The following is a 21,545-nucleotide window of genomic DNA, read 5'->3' as shown; positions in this document are numbered from 1 at the left end:
CTCTTACGGGCGTGTACTCCACACTCACCGAACCCGTTAACAAGTATAACTCAATCGTCTTTGCTTACACGTAAATCGTAACTGCCTAAAATGTTGTTGGATCACACAAAAATCACCAACATTTAGTATACCCGATATCCGACTTGCTTTGCGAGATGACTAATTCAAAAGTAACTACCCACTTTGCGAACAATTCAGAGTCATCGAGGGTAAACCTTCGTGACTATGATCAGGCACCTCCACTTTAAAAAGGTAAGCTCTAACTACTTCACCACCTCTTTTGTGTTCGTTTATGTTCTTAAACAAACATATATTCTTAATGAACCAATAAAAAAAATCTGTAATCCGGTCATGTTCATTCGTTTGTTCAGTATAAACATAAACAAACATAAACAAGTTTTGTCTATTCATTCACTAGTCAAACTCAAATTAATAAAGGGAGTGACACATATAAAAATGAAATATCAAAATTAAAACATAGAACACAACTCACAATAATTAAAATTCGTAGGAATGATATACAATACTGATATATTTATATAATAACACAAACTTCAATTTATGAACGAAAAAAATATATATTAGAAGGGATTTTTTTTTTTTTTTTTTTTAGAAAGTGATCCGACACTTAACTCAAAATAACTATTGTAAATGTGAAAGAGACAGCCAAAACAAAAGGTATGTAAGCACATTAAATACTAAATTTTGGAATAGTTTAAGCATCATTAAACAAGCAATTCCAAAATTGCATCAACCATTACTACTTGTCTCTTTATAACACTACATACAAACCTTTTTTGTCTCCATTTCCACCTTTATATACCTTATTTTTTCACCATATATCAACCCCCTCGTGTGCACCTTTAATTCAATTAATTCTTCTTGATTAACATATATTACAAGTTTCATTTATGGCAACTACACCAGGAACTGGCTCACCTTGTGGTGCATGCAAGTTTCTTAGAAGAAAATGCACTATTGATTGTATTTTTGCACCTTACTTTTGTTCAGAACAAGGCTCGACTCGGTTTGCAGCCATTCATAAGGTGTTTGGTGCAAGCAATGTTTCGAAAATGTTGCATCAAGTGGCAGTGGCTGACCGTTGTGAGGCAGTGGTCACCATTGCTTATGAAGCTCAAGCTAGGATCAATGATCCAGTTTATGGTTGTGTTGCTCAAATATTCGCCTTACAACAACAGGTAATAAATGTGAAAGGGTTTAATGTTTGTTAAGAAAACTATAATTTAATTTTTTTTTTTCAAAAGAGTAGGTTATGCATTATGGATCAAAGTGCCATTGGCCCTGAAATTGATGGTTCGAGTCCCGCTTAGAAAAAATTTGTATATATATTTCGTGATTAATTGGTGTAGCCGTGTGTGTGGGTTTGATTTTCAAAAGAAAAAAGAAAAAAAGAGTAAGTTATGACAAAGGAAAATGTTGAAAACTGTCACAAGATAATCCAATTAGATCACGTACATTTAAGTAAAAATTCGTGCACTTTTTAAATAGCCTAAACAAAGAAAACTTTATTCATTTATCTGTTTGAATTTCATAAGTTAAAGGATTGGATTTCTATATATGAATAAGTAGATTAGTATATATATGACTTTATACATTTATTTAGTATATATACATTTAGAAAATGTATATAGTATTGTAAAAGAACTAATTATTAAATGACCAACATGCAATATTTGTTTCACTCATGGATGGTTTATTTAGTTTAATTATATTCTAGTTGGTAGTTGGTACAATATGCACTACTCCGTATTTGTTTCACACATAATTCTGTGTTTATTTCATTCATGAACCATAGTTGATATATACTTTCTTTATTTCTGACCAATTTAATCAATCTTTAATTAGGTGGCATGTTTACAAGCACAATTGATGCAAGTTAAAGCTCAAATGGGACAAAAGTACATGGATTCAAGAAATCATGAAACTAAATGGGCTCAAAACATGGCTGGTGCAATGGCTTATCAAAATTACATAAATACTGCAAATTTTATGAACATTAACACATCACCACAAAGTTCGATGGAGTCGATGGATCACATTAGCAATGAAGGAATATCGATTCAAGAGATTCAAAGCAAAAATGATCATGATTATGATCCTGGTTTTTACAAAAAGAGGCTTTCAGAAAGTGATTTGGGTGAGCTTCAAGAACTTGCAGTAAAAATGATGAGGAATTGATTTATCATATATGTGGTTTGATCTTGTGACCAAATATGATGTTATGTGATCAGTATATATGTGTAGATATAGACTTTAATTAGTTAAAATGAATTAGAAAAGAATTTAAAGCATTGATCTTGATAAAAGTTTATTTCTATATTGGTCAATTTTTATAAATTAAAAGATAAAGAAAATGAAATTTCACAAAGCTCAGACAAATAAATTGAAATATAAGATGATCTTTCCACATAAATAGAGCTGATGTTATATTTCGTTAGCAAAACAGAACATAACTTTCAAATTAAACACTAAAAAGATTAAATAGCCCCGACAACATCATGGCTCGTTCACGAAAAATTAAGACATAATTACGCGGTTCATCCTTGAACTATACCTTAATTTGCAGGTTTCGTCCTTAAACTTTTTATTTTGCTCTGATCATCTCTTATATTGTAATTTTTAACCCGGTTAGTCCAACCATCTCATCACCATTAAAAGCAACATGATTTCGTTAATACATACAAATAAGATATGGAATCCTGAATACCAACTTTTATAAATAAGCTACTAATTCAAATCCCAACAGTAAAATTGAAATCCAAAGGAAAAAAAAAACAACTTTATACAAATATTAAAGACTATTAAATTTAGTTAAAGATGGGGTAGTGTCAGTACATCCAACGACAGTCGGCGGATAGACAATCTACCGAGAGAAAGCTGACGGGGAGACAACAGACAGAGATATGGCGGCAACCTCTTTTCTTTTAAGTGAAATATATTAATTGGTTGTTGTTGGGGATGGTTACAAAGGGTTGGCTTTTAATTTGACGGTGGACCCGGAATGTTGTTCCACTAGAGCTCCAAACGTTCAAGTTGCGTCAGATTTGTATCTGGTGTAACACTCTCGAATCGGGCCTAGGTGGATTTAACCTTCTTGCCCTTTAAGTAATTTTAAATACATTTTAAAGTGATTATTATTTATTACTTGTTTATATTTAATTGTTCGGCTAATGGGTTCGTTTGGTGACAAGGGTCACAAAACATATCAGTTTATCTGATTCGGGTCTCATTTGGGCGCCGAACGAGTTACAATGTGTTACAGATAAATGGTAAATACCCGTGTGTTATGATGTATTAGTTTTTAACAACTATTTAATAATGTGACCAGTTTTTTTCCTCATTTTTTTTCCTAAGTCACGATTTCCTTTCCCCATTTTCACCTAGTTTCTTTCACCTATTAACCCTAGCTCCTAATTGTGTGCGGATGAATTAAATAGAGATTAAAATTCAGTTTTAACATCAACAACTGATTACAAACAAGTTTGTCTCTTTCATTTCTTGATTAGTCAATATTTTTTAGGGTTCTTGCTAAAAAATTTGAAAAGTGCAAATTAGTGCTTTAATTGGGTGTTCTTGGATTAATTCAACTTTGCAAACTGATTTGGTATTCCATCAGTAGACTATGAACAGATTTGTACATTTAATTTGGTGTTTGGTCTTGAATAAATTAGGGTTCTTGACTAAATGATGAAAAATTGCATTTTGTGCTTGAATCTTGATTTTTTGTGTTGTTAATCTTGTTTTATGGTTGCTAATTGTTATATACATCTTAGTGCTTGATTGTGAACCCTTAATTTGGTCAAAAAACGGCTCGAAACTTGATTTTTGTGGGTGAAACCGAGAGGGACAACAACAGCTCACTGCTGCTACTATTTTCTGTTGCCGTTGCAGCTTAATAGCTGCTGCCCGCTGTCATTTTGCTGCTATTCGCCCACGCGGCGCGCAGTGGCTTGGTGTGGCGTGCAGCTCGGTGGCCCGTACACTTGTTTTACGATTCATGTGTTTGTTTTGACCTCTCATTTTTCTCTTGATCCACTCGTCTAGACTTGTTTTTAGTATATAAATAAGGGCAAATGGCTCGAAAAGGTAATCTATAATACCAAATTTGACAATAAAGATAATATGATTTTTGCTGATGCCCGAAAAGGTTCACGTGTTTCAATTTTTGCTCGAAAAGAATTATTGTTAGAAAAACTGTGCAATTGAGGTAATATCGTCCAATTTATTGATGACTGTTAGTCGAATTACATTAAGTGCTCACATGTGCTTGACATTCGAGCAAAAAATTTACACGGTTGGTCCTTAAATATATAAAAATATATTAATTAAAAATAAATATATAAATTAAAATAATAAAAAATATAAATTAAAAATTAAAATAAATAAAAACATAATAAAAAAATTATAAAGTTAAATTTCTTTTTATTTTTTATATTTATTTCCCTCAAAAGACTTAAATAATAATTTAAAAATTTTTAAAAACTAAAAAAAAATCTATAAAAAATAAAATACAAAAAAATTCAAAGAATGTTTTTTTTAAATGTAAAGAAATTTATAAAAACTTATAAAATAATAATTAAAAAATAAATTTTTTAACTTTTTTAAAGTTTTTATGTTTATTATTTTTTATTTATTTATTTTTACTTTTTAAAAGGTTCAGGGACTAACCATGTAATCTTTTCCCTCACATGTCAAGCACATTTGAGCACTTAACGAACTTTAACTAACGATCGTCAATAAATTTGACGATATTACCTAAATTGCACAGTTTTTCTAACAACAATTCTTTTCGGGTAAAAATTGAAACACGTGAACCTTTTCGGGCATCATCAAAAATCATATTACCTTTATTGTCAAATTTAGTATTATAGGTTACAAGTGTATATATATGTATACATAAGTGTGTATATATACAAATATATGACGGCTCTATTGAGTCAACATCAATCGTCGATTTATTGGCGACTTGACTGACTCCTAGAGCCTAAATTAAATTCCAGGAAGGAGTTAAAACCATGGAAATTTGATTCTACCATTTTCATGGCGTCTAATTATTTTTATTTTATTATTTTTATTTTTTTTAAAACTTTTTCCTACTTAAAGGCCGGAGGTCCTCTCGGAAGCAATCTCTTTATCTGTCGAATAGAGAGATGGATGACTTTCTCTACTTTTGAGAGTGTTTCACTCTGGGTGAAGAAATGACTTGTCTTTATTCTCGGATAGGGGAAGGATTGTCTACATCTCACCTCCCACATACACCACTTATGTGGTATTGGGTTTTGTTGTTGTTGTTGTATATACAAATATATATAATTGTATAAATATGTATATATAAGTGTGTATATATATATATATAGATATATATTATATGTATAAAAGTGTATATATGTATATATAAGTGTATACATATATGTGTATATACATAAGTGTGTATATGTAAGTGTGTGTGTATATATATATATATATATATATATATATATATATATATATATATATATATATATATATATATATATATATATATATATATATATATATATGTGTGTGTGTGTGTGTATGTGTGTGTGTGTCTATGAATATATATAAGTGTACGTATATATATATATATATATGTAAGTGTGTATATGTATATATAAGTGTATATATATGTATATATAAGTTTATATATATATTTATATATACGTGTGTATATATATGTATATATAAGTGTATATATATTATACACACTTATATATACATATATATACACTTATATATATATATATATACACTTATATATATATATATAAGTGTATATATATATATATATATATATATATATATATATATATATATATATATATATATATATATATATATATAAGTGTATATATATGTATATATAAGTGTATATATATACACACACACACTTATATATACATATATATACACACGTATATATAAATATATATATAAACTTATATATACATATATAAACTTTCATATATATATATATATATATATATATATATATATATATATATATATATATATATATATATATATATATATATTATATTATATTATATATTATATATTATGTTACGAAATCATGAGAATTGTATATATATGTATATATATGTGTGTATATATATTTGTATATAAGGTGATAATGTTACTAATTTAGATACGGATTACTAACTTATGCGTATTGTTCTCAGTTGATACAGACGAGGAGAAGACTCAGTGACATTAGACTATTGAGATGTAGTTGGTATTCGGTGAGTGGGTCTATCTCTGGATAGAGTTTAAGTAGCGTGCCAGGCTACCGTGCTTTACTCGATTTTTACCATGCTTAGTGTAGTGTTTATATGTGTATGTATTGCCATGCTAGTGTAGATTTGCATGCTTAGTGTTGCGAACTTCATGTGCGCACTGTGTATGACACCAACCGTCAGGGAGGTTGGGGACTTTCAACTGTGCCTAGGGAGGTTGAAGTCCGTATGAGGTAACCGACCCTGAGGAGGTTAGTCCAAGTCCTACAGTCTGTACGGTATAGCATATAAGAACACATGAGTTGTGTTTGGACGATTATCTAAAAGACTGGGTAGGAGGGATTATCGGTAGAGTCTAGCCCGATCAACTAGGAGTCGTGTGTTCGTATAAGCCATCCATCCTCGTATTGTCGTTATTGTATGTTAGTGACGTTAACATGTGTTTGATACTGTTTTGCTTGCTGGTATTTAAGCTTATCTGTTAGATGGATTCTATTCACTTAACAGTTGTGCTAATCCCCCACATTTCCACCTTGAAGGTTTAGGTATTGCTTTGTTGAACGGGTGCTCGGGTGTGAAGACATGTTTGACTTGTAACTCTGATGTGGACTGTTGTAGCCATGTTTTAGTAATAAAGTAACACCGTTGGTGAATATTAATTTAATTACGTGTATTTCTGTAATTAATATTGGTAATGTTGTGTTTGTTAATTAAATGACTTTCACTGTTATTTAAAAAAATGGTCGGTGTTATAAGTTGGTATCAAAACGTGGATTTGGCAGCATGTTCACGGAAGTGACATGTTCCAAAATCGTGTGTCGAGTCAAACATATCTTGGGGGATGTGTTAAGTGAATGAGGTGGGTATAAATGCATTAGTTGTTAGCTACTAGCCTTCGTTATACTAAGCTTTGGTGTGAGATGGTGTGCAGTACAGGTGTGGCTGATAGTGACGGTAACGCCGTGGCCCCCAACACCCATGGAACATTTAGAATTGCAGAGTACAGTTGTGTATTAGATAAAGAACCTCATGAACAGACTCCATAATTTAAAAGACATTTACACAAAGCTCATGACAGGATACGATTATTAGGGCATTATGTACAGGTGAACCCAGATACAGTGACCTCAGATAAGACAATCTCTCCAGTGTCGGTTCTACAGCAGTATTGGTATCAGGTGCCGAAATCCGTCATTAGTGGGTAAAAATAATAATAATTATAATTAATAAAGAAAAAGGTTCCGTTAAATGGCCTTCGAGTAGTTGACCCCTTGGGTATTTTGAGTTAACCAAATCCGTTGCATATGAAGTTTAGTGGATTCAACTAAGTAGAAGGATCAAGATAGAACGGTACGGTTTCCTTGTAAAGGGTCTGGTGTGACAGGTACAGGTCATCCCACTTTGGGTTATGATTTATTCTGACGGTGAAATGTGTGTTATGTGATATGACAGATCAGGAGGCTAAGTTAGGTTCTTGCAGAAATACTATATATGGGGTTTGTCAGTGTATAGGTCACAGAGCGTCTCAGTGTTCGAAAAATCGGGGATTGAGTTCTGGGGCGGGGTTTGCGGAACAGACTTTATCAGCTGGGTGATCTTCTGCTCTTGTGGTTCGACAAGAGAGAAGGAACCCCACAGTGGATACAGTTGGAGCATATTAGATGTTGGCAGAGAGAGGTGATACATATGACGACTTGACTGCCGGTAAGTGTTTATTACACTTTGTAATTTTTATTACAGTTGGTAATTTGTTGTGCATGTTATAAGTCGTCAATCGTGAATATGTGTGCTAGATAATTATTGCTGATATCGTGGTGGAAATTGTATTAGATGGCCTCAGTATAATTTCCTGTTTTGTTTGTTCATAGTGGCTTATTACTGTAACATACAACATGTGGATATGTCAGTATTGTTTTAGTGCCATGCTTAAGGTATTGGTTAGTAATAATGCTTGTGATTGGTCTGTTAGTCCAGACTTGATAGATACTGCTATGCGTGATTTGATAGTGTGACTCAAGACTTGTAAGAAGTATTTCCGTTGCCGTTGACCGATGGCCGGCGGGACACACGTAGTGACCAGTAGGGACGGTTAAAGGTAGTAGTCCCCTTATTTTTTGACTAGAGGCTTGAAATCTATTTTGTGACTGTGTGAGGCATAACCTACATGCTTATAGACCGTGACTGAACCAGTAGGTGTGACTGGACCAGTGGCATCATAGTATGACCGGGCATGTTGTGTAGGACTTGTAGGGTTGTCCTAAGGAACTGTCTTCCTTCTTTGGCCTAACGTGATCTATTGTGTGATCCTCAGAAAGTTAGTATGGACGGATTTCTTAATTGGCCTCTTGGGATGATAGAGACGGACTTTGACCTGACCGAGGACTGATTGTTTGGTGTTGACCTTAAGACCATAGCGAGTGTCAGACTAAGATTGGGGAATTGTGATTAGTGTCCCTGGATGAAATGATGTAGTTTCATAATGCCATGTTCAGAGGGTATTGTAACTTCTTCATTCGACGGTTGTAACTTTAGAGGATTTAAATAGAAATGTCAGGATTTGCCAACGTGTTTTCAAAAGGGTAACATTTGGGTAAATTTGAACAATGTGATGGTAACGGACGTGTTAGTATTCTGGGGTAGTTGCAATCGGGTGACAAAATTAGAAACTTTGTATTTTGAGATATATTGTTATTGCTGAACTCGATTAATGTCTTGCTCCGAAATACTCAAAATGAAAGTATGATTTGGGATGATGTATTACGTTTGGCCAACAGAAATATATTATGGTCTATCATACAGTAGTTTCGAGTAGGAGGAGATGTAGCAACTGACGGACCATACGTTAATTGACGGTTTATTGTGATTTTCGTAGAATCTTGACCGAGAGTTGAATTTTTGACATAATAATGACGGTGGTGATGTATCTAGACTCCGAGTAATTATTGGTTAAATCGAGTTGAATTATGAGTTCTGACGGAATTTTAATCAAGTGATGATTTTTTCTGAAGTAACTTTAGCAATGTCGGGCGCGTGTATTGATATTACTTGAGGGAATTAACAATTAGATAATTAATTCCGAAACGTGATGACGGTTATCCTTTATTCGAGATTCGTGATATAATGACCTAATTTGACTTGAAATTGAGTTTGTGATCGTTTCTACTATGAATGAGTCGACCAATGATGTGAATTAGTCAATGACGTATTGGGTGAATATCGACATGGTTGAGCAAATTTTTGACATGATTCTTAAATATCAGGTTTGAAACAGGTATTAAATCACATAATCTGGGTAATTTTAGTGTAATCCGAGTTGACTTAACAATATTGTATTGATGAACTTAGCTAAGTTTGTGTGTTTAAGGGTAAATGATAGTGATTGACTAGTGTTTTGGACTGTATTGATTTGGAAATTCGATGGAAATGTCTCAGGGTTAACCCCCAAAACGAGATGGATTAATAAAAGTAATGGATAGTTAGTAGTAATTCGGAACATTAGTGTGTAAACCTAGACTTGATGTGAAATTTTTCGTGGAAATCCATTAGATTGATGACAGAACAAGATGATTGATGTGAGTTATATTACGATCTTGGACAAATGGTTTGTGACTAAAAATGAGGGATGACTTATTAACCTTTTCAGTTTGAGATTCGGACTGAATTAGACTTGTTCAATTTTTGGTTAGCGACAGATTTTCAGTATTAGATTACTCTTGCGAGTGGTGAGGACGATAACCTAGACCAGAGTGTAGGAAATGATTTGGGTATCAGGTATTGTATGTAAACCTGAAAATCAGCGTATAGCGGGTTTTGACCATTGGGTAGTAGTCTTATCAGCTAGTTGTGTTTGACTTTGGACCAATGAGCTTTCACTTGACCAATGCGAAATGAACGAAACTTTGTAACGCTGGTGACCGTAAGACATGTCATGACTTAGGTCACTTAGTAACCCGTTGTGGTAGTTTGTAGTACCCATAACCTTTATTGACTTTGACTGACTAGATTCCGAGGACAAAATCTCTTTAAGAGTGGTAAATTTGTAACACCCTCGAATCAGGCCTAGGTAGATTTGACCTTTTTGCCCTTTAAGTAATTTTAAATACATTTTAAAGTGATTATTATTTATTACTTGTTTATATTTAGTTGTTCGTCTAATGGGTTCGTTTTATGACAAAGGTCACAAAACATATCAGTTTATCTGATTCGGTTCTCATTTGGGCTGCCAAAAGAGGTACAATGTGTTACAGATAACTGGTAAATACCTGTGTGTTATGATGTATGGGTTGTTAACACCTATTTAATAATGTGACCAGCTTTTTTCCCCATTTCTTTTCCTAAGTCACGATTTCCTTTTCCCATTTTCACCTAGTTTCTTTCACCCATTAACCCTAGCTCCTAAATTGTATGTTCATGAATTAAATCAAGATTAAAATTCGGTTCTAGCATCAATAACTGATTACAAACAGGTTTGTCTCTTCCATTTCTCGATTCATCAATGTTTTTTAGGGTTCTTGCTAAAAAATTTGAAACATGCAAATTAGTGCTTTAATCTTGGGTGTTCTTGGACTAATTCTACTTTACAAACTGATTTGGTGTACAATCAGTAGATTATGGACATATTTGTACCTTTAATTTGGTGTTTGATTTTGAATAAATTAGGGTTCTTGACTAAATGATGAAAAATTACATGTTGTGCTTGAATCTTGATTTTGTGTGTTATTAATCTTGTTTTATGTTTGTTAATTGTTATATACATCTTAGTGCTTGATTGTGAACCCTTAATTTGGTCAAAAAACTGCTTGAAACTTGATTTTTATGGGTGAAACCGAGAGGGACATCAGCGTAGTTGCCGCTACTGTTTTCTGCTGTTGTTGCAGCTTGATAGTTGTTCTCCGCTATCATTTTGCTACTGTTCGCCTGCGTGGCGCGCAACGGCTTGGTGTGGCGTGCAGCTCGGTGGCCCGTACACTTGTTTTACGGTTCGTGTGTTTGTTTTGACCGCCCGTTTTGCCCTTGACCCCGCTCGTTTGGACATGTTTTTAGTATAATATATATAAGTGTATGTATATATATGTATATACATAAGTGTGTACATATACATATATATATACATATATATATACATATATATATACATATATATATATATACACATATATATATATACATATATATATATATATATATATATATATATATATATATACATATATATAAGTGTATATATATATATGTATATATAATTGTATATAAATATATATGTATATATAAGTGTATATAAATATATATATGTATATATAAGTGTGTGTATATATATGTATATATAAGTGTGTATTTATAAGTGTGTATATATAAGAGTGTGTGTGTGTATATATATATATATATATATATATATATATATATTATGCTACGAAATCATGAGAATTGTATATATATGTATATACATATGTGTGTATATATATTGTATATAAGGTTATTTAGTAATTGAGATACAGATTACTAACTTGTGCGTATTTTTCACAGGTGATACAGACGAGGAGAAGACTCAGTGACATTAGACCACTGAGCTGTAGTTGGTATTCGGTGAGTGGGTCTATCTCCGGATAGAGTTTAAGTAGCGTGTCAGGCTACTGTGCTTCACGCTATCTTTACAATGCTTAGTGTAATGTTTATATATGTGTATGTATTGCCATGCTAGTGTAGATGAAACACAGTACTTTTTTATATTCACAGCGGAAGACTTTTATTAGCATATCATGTATATTAATAACATAAAATATACGATTATATAACATCACTGGTGTGTTACTTTTTACATACCAAGTTTATATGTTCGTTTAAACAAAACATCAGAGTCACAAACGTGTCAAACATCACCGTCACCCCAGCCACACCCATTAATGGTATGCTACACATCACCTGTAGGACAAAACATTGTGGGGGAATTAGCGCACAGCTAAGTGAATGGAAATATCTAAATAGACATTATTATAAGCATCAAGCATAACTTAAGTCACTGGTCACTAATCACAAAGTATAACAAGAGGACTGGCAGCTTGTACATGCCATTAACTACTAGCTGACCGAGCTAGAGTTTACCGATGTCACTGAAACACTGGTATAGTCCTCCTGACATGACACACTCGTCATTTAAACTCTACCACCAACCAGTAATACTTGAACCCAACACACTATCATCCGAAAGACACCAAGGTTGATAGGGTTGACCTCTTACGTCGGAAGAACACCACGACGTTATCACTGGGTGTACACATAGTCACATATAATCACTGTACTGGTCACAGGCTCATTACACAATCTAATCATAAGCATGACGTTGGTCATTATACTTGTTATTGTATAACCATATCTGTAAAGATAGTCCCACTCACCTGGTAGCACAAGAACTCAGTAGTATTATTTCACCGAGCCTTCACCTTTTTATTTATCACTTGAGAATATCATTCTCGAGTTAGTACACTTTTCTCAATAATATTCTATCATTAGAATACCTTAAAACATTTAAACACATCACATGGGTCAAAATGTCACTATAATCATATGTTCTATTTATTTTTACATGCAAAACAAATCATTAAACGCAAGTACGAGCCTCAAATCACACAATTAGCGCTTCACGCGCATGCTGAAAATCTCACACTTGTGAGCTAACAAGAGTGAGCCCTCAACCGCATGGTTAAGCCCTCAACCGCATGGCCAACTGTGCGGTTGAGCTCAAACACGTGGTTGTGCTCAAACGTGTGGTCACTCATGCGGTTGAGCTATCACTCGTACAATTGAGCTGTCACTCGTGCGGTTGAGCTGTCACTCGTACGGTTGAGCTGTCACTCGTACGGTCACTCATAAGGTTGAGTTGTCACTCGTACGAAAGCTAAAGAACAACATTAGCTCGCTGTTTTTGGGTTTTGGGACCAAAATCACGATTTCTGCTTGTTTTGGTCAATCCAAAGACTCAATAATACCTTAAAATACATATAGAAGCTATTTATAATCACAAAAAGCATAATAAACACCTAACATCAATAATCAAGCATCCAAAAACATACTTTATAAAAACCACTCAAGCCCCATTTGAAATCATCAAATTCAAAGAACCTTACCTTGTTTTGATCCTTGAAACTAATAGAATCACATACACGAAGTTACAAGATTTAATTTGCACTATTTGATTTTTAGGGTTGAAGAGCAGTAGGGAGTTTAGGGTTCTTTAGTTGCTAAAAATGGTAAGTAGTGGGACGAGCAGAAACATATATGCAATATAGGTTTCTTCGTTGTGAGGAAACCCTACTTCGTATAACACACGAGTATTTACCAGTTATCTAAAATACAATGTACCTCATTAAGCGGTCCTAACAAGGTCCAATTCACATAACAAAATATGTTATGTGACCCTTGTCACAAAACGAATTCAACTAGCCACTTAAATAATTATAAACACATATTTATTAAAATCACAATTATTAATACATAAGGGTAAATGGGTCATTACCACTAGGCCCAAGTCGAGATTGTCATAGTACATTTGCATGCTTAGTGTTGTGAACTATATGTGCGTACTGTGTATGACACCAACCGTGCTTAGGGAGTTTGGGGACTTTCAACCGTGCCTAGGGAGGTTGAACTCCGTATGAGGTAACCGGGCCTGAGGAAGTTACTCCAAGTCCTACAGTCTGTATGGTATAGCATAGAAGAACGCATGGGTTTCATTTGAACGGTTATGCAAGAGACTGTGTAGGAGGGATTATCATAGACTATAGCCTGATCAGCTAGAAGTCGTGTGCTCGTACAAGCTGCCGATTCTCATATTGTCGTTATTGTATGTTAGTGACGTTAGCATGTGTTTGATACTGTTTTGCTTGCTGGTGCTTAAGATTATATGTTAGATAGATTCCATTCACTTATCAATTGTGCTAATCCCCCACATTTTCACCCTTACAGGTTTAGGTATTGCTTTGCTGAATAGGTGCTGGGGTTTGAAGACATGTTTGAGTTGTAAATCTGTTGTGGACTGTTGTAATCGCGTTTTAGTAATAAAGTAACACTGTTGGAGAATATTAATTTAATTACGTGTTTTTCTGTAATTAATATTGGTCATGTTGTGTTTGTTAGTTAAATGACTTTCACTATGATTTAAAAAAAATGGTCGGTGTTACATCCGGACTACCCATTTTTATCCTTTGCAAACTACACATTCCCGTTTACATGGGTCTGGGTTGAACCATTTTAGATTTGGGTTGAGAGCCTTTGTAGTGGTAACAAGACTTCAACATCTGATTGTGAGTATCCATGGTAAAAGATAAAAGTAAGTATGATGAATACAACAGGTGAAAACTTGAATTCCATATGAATGTTCGTGTTCGACTCAGGTCGGGTAGAGAGAGGGTGTGTCTGTGTGTGTTTATAGGTGGGATTTTGGTTAGTTTTTAGAAGGGAGGTCGAATAAGAAGTTGAAAACGGTAGAAAACTAAGAAAGAACTCGTGACTATGTGTGTGTCTTGATGAGGAAAAAATATATATTTGGTCCTTCAACATTAAGAATGATTAAAGTTTCTTATAAATGTTTTTTAAAATTACAACTGGCCTGCTTAACCCATCATGTGATCAGCTGATATGTCACGACCCTACTTTTTCCGTTATCTTTTACCGTTTATTATTTAACGTCCGTTAATTGTTATTCGTGCCACGTCATTTCTATGACCTATATTATTATTTAGTAATAATATATTAATTATTATGTGTTATGTAAATATTTGTATTCATATTTTAAATCGTACGTTCCTACGTGTCGTGGATTTCTATCCGGCGAATCTTTTCGGTTTTCAAACCAACGGTCAAACTTTTGGGATTTTTAAATTCAAATTATTTTAAATATGATATTTAAATGTCAAATGATTATATATAGTGTTTATATATTTTATTCGTCGCGTATTTGTTATCTCTTTGAATAATTAATCGCGTAATAGCGTTTTCGCGTTTCAAAGCATGAATATGGCCCAAAAATGGGGCCTACCTCATCCCATTCGGCCGAACCCCTTACGGAGAGGGGTGTTCGGTGTATTTTTGCTAAACTTGTGGTATTAGATCATAATACCTCACTACTCCCCTCATTTGTAACCTAATCATAATTTTTTTTTTCTCATTTTGCTCTCTCCTTGTTCCCTCCTTGCCATCGCCATACCACCACCATATCATCATCATCATCATCATCATCTCAAAAATTGTTCATCATTTCTTGAAGCTTTCTACATAATCGGGTTCCTCATCTCGTTCTCTACGCGTCTACATAAACCAATTCTTGATTAGGGTATAAACTCTAACCCTAAATTCTTGATTTTTCTTTAATTTTTCTGTATTTATGTGTTATTATGATAGTATGATGATTGTATGTTGTTGTATTGTTGATTGTATGCATAGAAATACTTGTTATAGCATGTTTTCAGTTTGATTAATTTTGGACAGCAGCATATTCGACCATTTCAGGGAACTTAACTGATGTAAATATTAAACTAAAGTTTTTAGATGTGTTCCTCTCATTAAGACATTGATTTTAGACTCCGGATTCATGTTATTTCGATTCCCGGAACTTAAATTATGATTAAAATGGTGTTTTCATGAAATCAAAGTATAAAAACGAATGTGTTCAGGTTTGGTCTGACTTTGTGACAATTTTTAGAGTCTCTAGGGTGTATTAGTGTATTAGGATTGATGATTGGATAAACATTCATGTTCGGGTCATCGAAATCCGAGCCACGGATCACCCGTTATGACTAAAACATGTTTTTGAATGGATTAAAGCTTCAAGTTGATATATGGCAGATGGTCACGACTTGGTGGCTGTTTTTGGGGTGTTCTTGAGTGCACTAATGTGTCGGGTGGTTTGGTTAGGCGGAGATATATATAAGACTCGCCGAAAACCGATATCCGGGGCTCAAGTTATGACCCGATGAGCTTTTAATTAAAACTTATGGTTATAAAATGGAACTTATGATATAAATAATGATTTTAATTATTATTAAATTACTTAGGATATAAAAAGTAATTATTTAATTTAAGACTTATGATATACATATTTATTATATCATTTATTAAATTACATTTTGATTAATGAAACTTTAATTAAACTTATGATTAGTAATACTTTCATTATTAATGAAAAATACTTATGGTAAGTATTAAACATATGTTATAAGATCATTATAATAAGACTTATAATAAATATTAATTAATTATTTAATTATTATAAGACTTATTTATTATTTAATTATAATTTAATTATTAAATACTTATGATTTAATGATTATAATTAGAAACTTATGATATGATTAATAATTCATTATTAATTAATAATACTTGTGATATGATTAAAATTTATTATTAATTAGTAATACTTATATTATGATTAATATTTAATTAATTAACTAAATACTTATGCTATATTAATTATATCATTTAAACTTATGTTAACTTTAATAATTCAAGTTAATTTTATTAAACTTATGATATGACATGATTTTATATATATGACTTTAAATAACATTATAACTTATAGTATTAATATAACTTATATTTTAATATTTAATGTTGACTATGTTTGACCAAGGTTGACTTTTGAGTTGACTTTTGGTTGACTTTGACTTTCAGTTGACTTTCTAATTAAGGAAACTTTCCTAACTTATAAACTTTCCAAAAATAGCAACTTTCTAAATATGGAAACTTTCCAAAAATAGAAACTTTCCAAAAATAGAAACTTTCCTAAAATAGAAACTTTCCAAAAATGGAAACCTGCTAAAAATAGAAACTTTCTAAAAATAGAAAGTACGTGTCCTTACGCTGTTCTGATCAAACCAAAGCATGTTGAGTGTTGTTCTATGCCTACTTGTAATGACCCGGACTTTTTCGATCAATTTATACTTATAAGATTAATATTTACATAAATTAAACCTTACCAACATGATAAGAAATCTAAATTGTTGAGATTTATGTTTTTGAAAAGAGTTTTACACAACGTTTGACCGTCCAATTTGACCGATGATATCACGAACTATATATAACATATGATAATTATACGTTTATGTATATATATGTATTTATATATATTTAACATGATCTAAGGATGTTTAACATCTCATTGGATACTAATAACAATGAGTTATAAGTATATTTTGAAACTACTAACTTAAGTTTTCAAAACGATAACTATACGTAACGTTCTTCGATATAAATACTTATAACCTATAATACTTATACATGCATCGTATAGATATGTATTTTATCACTTTTAAAGGGCTTACATACATAAAACAATATAAGTATATTTACAAAAGATAGCTATATTTGAATCCTCGTTCCGTTTTCTCAAAGATTTCTACACGTATATCTAGGGTATATCTACCCGTATCATACGCAGCTTCTAGATGTATTTACTATTGGTATATACCAATAAAAATCTGCTCCTTAGCAGCCTTAAATGATTAAGAAACATGTGGAACCAACCATTTGTCAAGTAGCATGAATTATTTAGCAAGAAAACAAAGTTAGGTATCTTTTTTTTCCTTTATAACCTAAAAACGTTTTTATGCATGCACACCATTTCTTCACCCCATTTTCTCATACTTACACTTCCATTTCTCTCTCAAAATACTCTTAACTTCATACTTGATCATCTCCAAGCATTTTCTCCATCATTTAGCTTCAAAAACAACCCTTAATCATCATAAGAAAAACCATACAAGAACATTTCAATAATCCTTTCAAGAATACAAGTTTACTTCCAACCTTTCAATCCCACTCCACCAATCTTTTATCCCAAGATTATTTATTATATTTTCCAGTAGCCTTGTCCAAGTAACTTGAGGTAGTAACCTTGTTCATAATTTTATTCGATTCATATTTATATAGCTATCTTATTTTGTGGTATAAAATTTTAACAACAAGAACATAGTTTGAATGTTTTCAAACTTGTTTGCAAACTAAATAGATCCTTCTAACTTAACTTTTAAAATACTTCAAGACCTGTAATATATCATAAATATATGCTAATTTAACAAGGTATAACTTGGTTTTTCAAAGAACACCTTAAAAACTGAATTTACGACGTCGGAGTGTAACCGGGGGCTGTTTTGGGTTGGATAATTAAAAACCATCTTGAACTTTGAATTGGAGGTTTATATTCTGGAAAAATGATATTTCTTATGAATATGTTAACACATAAAAATTTCATGATTTAATTCAAAGTATAAGTATTTTCAGAAAAATGGTCATTAAATGATATTTTTGTAACAAAAATGATTAACTTCATAAGTTTCACTAAAGTTTGACCTATGACCTGTGATTTCGAATACAAACTAAGGTATTTACAGTTCATAGTCTTAAAGAGGAACTCGATCCAAGGAGATGGAAAGTTGAATCAACGAAAACGGAGTTGTAACGAAGAAACTATGACCGAAACAAAATTGGCTATCCAAGACTAGTTTAACTTCGGGATTAATTGGAGAAAATTAAAATAAATCACATCTTTTTAAGATAACATGATATTTTATATATATGTACTCATAATTCAATTTTATATGGTTCAGGATCATCCGTAAACAACACGAGAAGATTAATCATAAGATCCCATGTTTGTACGCAACACGTCATTTGACAACACCGGTACTTTATGTACGCAACACGTCATTTGACAACACCGGTACCGTGGGTCAAGATTAATCTCGACCAATACATATACGTTGGGGGTTTTATTTATTTCGTTGGGGGTTTATTAAACATCTAAATATGAACCATTAAAATTGAATTACTAACAACGAACTGCTAACTACGGACTAAGGAATTATAAAAAGTATTAAAAGTATAACAAGAATATATATGTGACGTTGTTTAAAAAGAAAAGGTATTGATATATTATATATGGATAGGTTCGTGATATCAACCGGGAGACCAAGTCAAAATATATATATCTTCAAGACGAAAGTGAGTATATAGTCCCACTTTTAAACTCTAAATATTTCGGGATGAGAATACATGTATTTTATGTTTTACGTTATGGACACAAGTAACTGAAAAATATATTCTACGTTGAGTTGTACCACTGGCATACTTCCCTGTAGCTTGGTAACTAATATTTACAGCGGTATTGTAAACGCGAATCCTGTTGATAGATCTATCGGGCTTGACAACCCCAACCGGACTGGACGACCAGTATTCAACGGTTGCACAGTACTTCGTTTCGTGACTACACTTGGTACGGTGTAGTAAGATTTCATAATAAAGGGAATATGCGACGTGATTAAATGTTAAGTATGGTTACCAAGTGCTCAACCACTTAGAATATTTTTATTAAAATGTTTATATATGAAATCTTGTGGTCTATATATATATTGCTGCCGGCATTAAACCTATATCTCACCAAGTTTATGTTGACGTTTTAAACATGTTTATTCTCAGGTGATAATTAGAAGTTTCCGCTGCAACATGTTGAATTTAAACAAGATCTTGAGTATGCATATTTGTGTCAAAAATAAAACTGCATATCGGAGGATTTGTAATGTAAAATATGCTAGAAATCGTATTGTTATCATCACATGTAAAGTTTGTAAGTCTAAGATTATCGCTAAATGATAATCATCTTTATATTGTCTAAAGCTTGTATTATCATAAGAGTTATGGTTTGTAATGTAAAATAAATGCAGTTGTTCTTTTAAAAATGTCGCATATAGAGGTCAATACCTCGCAATGAAATCATACGTTATCTAACACGTTCTTATGGTTAAGGACGGGTTATGACATGTGGTATCAGAGCGGTGGTCTTAGCGAACCAGGTTTGCATTAGTGTGTCTAACTGATAAGTCGTTAGGATACATTAGTAAGTCTGGACTTTGACCGGGTCTGATTTAAAAACCATTGCTTATCATTGTTGGTTAAAATTTATATGTAAATATTATGTAGTACTAATGGGTTAGTTGTTGTGTGATAGATGTCGGGCTCAAAACTTGTTATCACATTCAGCGACTCCGAACCAGAATCTTCAGATGGTGTTCCAGTCATTAACCTATCCGATGACGAAAATGATATCTTTGGGGAAGACTCACAAATTCCGGATGAACCAACTATAGAGAACCCGGAAAGTGAACCCGAGGAGGAAAGTGAACCCGAGGAGGAAAGTGAACCCGAGGAGGAAAGTGAACCCGAGGAGGAAAGTGAACCCGAGGAAGAAATACAGGAAATTACAAAAGACGAGTTCGAACTAGGAAAGAAACGAAAGGCTAATGAATTAGAAAATTCAAATCCCGAGTTTAGTGAGAATGATGTGGCACCAACTCCACTAGACACTACCACCCCTATTCCCGCTATTCCTATTCGTTCTATCCCGGCATCCAGTTCTTCAGTCCCACAGCCAAAATATAGGCAGACAGCCAGGATAAGCGTTAAGCGATTCTTTGAACCTAAACGTCCTAGAAAATAGACCAAACGATGCGCTGCCGTATTAAACCATGGGATGATATAATGTTTTGTATAATATTATTAGTGTGGTTTGCTTAATGTTCGATGTAAGATAAGCATATGTAAAATAGTGAAGTGTGAAATGCAATAATTTTCCATGGTTAAGTATTATTTAGATGGTAGTAATTGATTCTGTACTAAGCTATTAAGTATGGACATTAACGGGTAGGTACTACCCTAGATATAATTATAAAACGCTAATAAGAAGAAAAGGCTTTTATAATAATACCTGGTTCATATTATTAATAAGCTATAATGTACTGTAAATATACACTACATCTATAATATTCCATGTGAATAATTATTTTCTTTTCATTCTTATAGAAGAATATGGCGCGATTGAACCGAATGACGGAACAAGAAATCCAGGAACTCATCAATCAGCGAGTGAACGACAGAATGTTATGGGTCGAGGCTGCAAGAGGTGCTGCAGTTAACCCAAATCCTCGTGTGGGGTGCACTTACAAAACTTTTCAAGCTTGCAAGCCCTCATCATTCAGTGGAACAGAAGGACCGATCGGTTTAACCCGGTGGATAGAAAAGATGGAAACTGTGTTCAAAATCAGTGGTTGTGTTGAAAAGGACATGACCAAATATGCATCGTGCACTTTACAAGATAGTGCACTCACGTGGTGGAAAAATTATGTGAAGGCTGTAGGAGGAGATGTAGCTTATGATACTCTGTGGGAAGAATTCAAAACAATGTTAATCAACGAATATTGTCCAAGGAACGAGGTTAGGAAGTTGGAA

The 21,545-nt window shown here is 32.9% G+C and overlaps 1 protein-coding gene across 1 annotated transcript; it reads left to right on the top strand.

The window, feature by feature from the left end:
• The first annotated feature begins 911 nt into the window (after positions 1-911).
• Positions 912-2,199, top strand: LOC139877752 (LOB domain-containing protein 16-like). Its single transcript, XM_071865177.1, has 2 exons — positions 912-1,199; positions 1,867-2,199. The coding sequence occupies exons 1-2, from the start codon at positions 912-914 to the stop codon at positions 2,197-2,199; spliced, it is 621 nt and encodes a 206-aa protein (XP_071721278.1).
• Positions 2,200-21,545: the final 19,346 nt, after the last annotated feature.

This window comes from Rutidosis leptorrhynchoides, chromosome 11 (assembly GCF_046630445.1).
Source record: "Rutidosis leptorrhynchoides isolate AG116_Rl617_1_P2 chromosome 11, CSIRO_AGI_Rlap_v1, whole genome shotgun sequence".
NCBI classification, from domain to species: Eukaryota; Viridiplantae; Streptophyta; class Magnoliopsida; order Asterales; family Asteraceae; genus Rutidosis; species Rutidosis leptorrhynchoides.
Note: the sequence above shows the minus strand (reverse complement) of the source record. Positions and strands in the feature narration are given on the sequence as shown.

Coding starts and splice junctions, on each gene's coding strand:
- LOC139877752 (XM_071865177.1), top strand. CDS start 912: ATGGCAACTACACCAGGAACTGGCTCACCTTGTGGTGCATGCAAGTTT. Junction 1,200..1,866: donor TATTCGCCTTACAACAACAG/GTAATAAATGTG, acceptor ATCTTTAATTAG/GTGGCATGTTTACAAGCACA.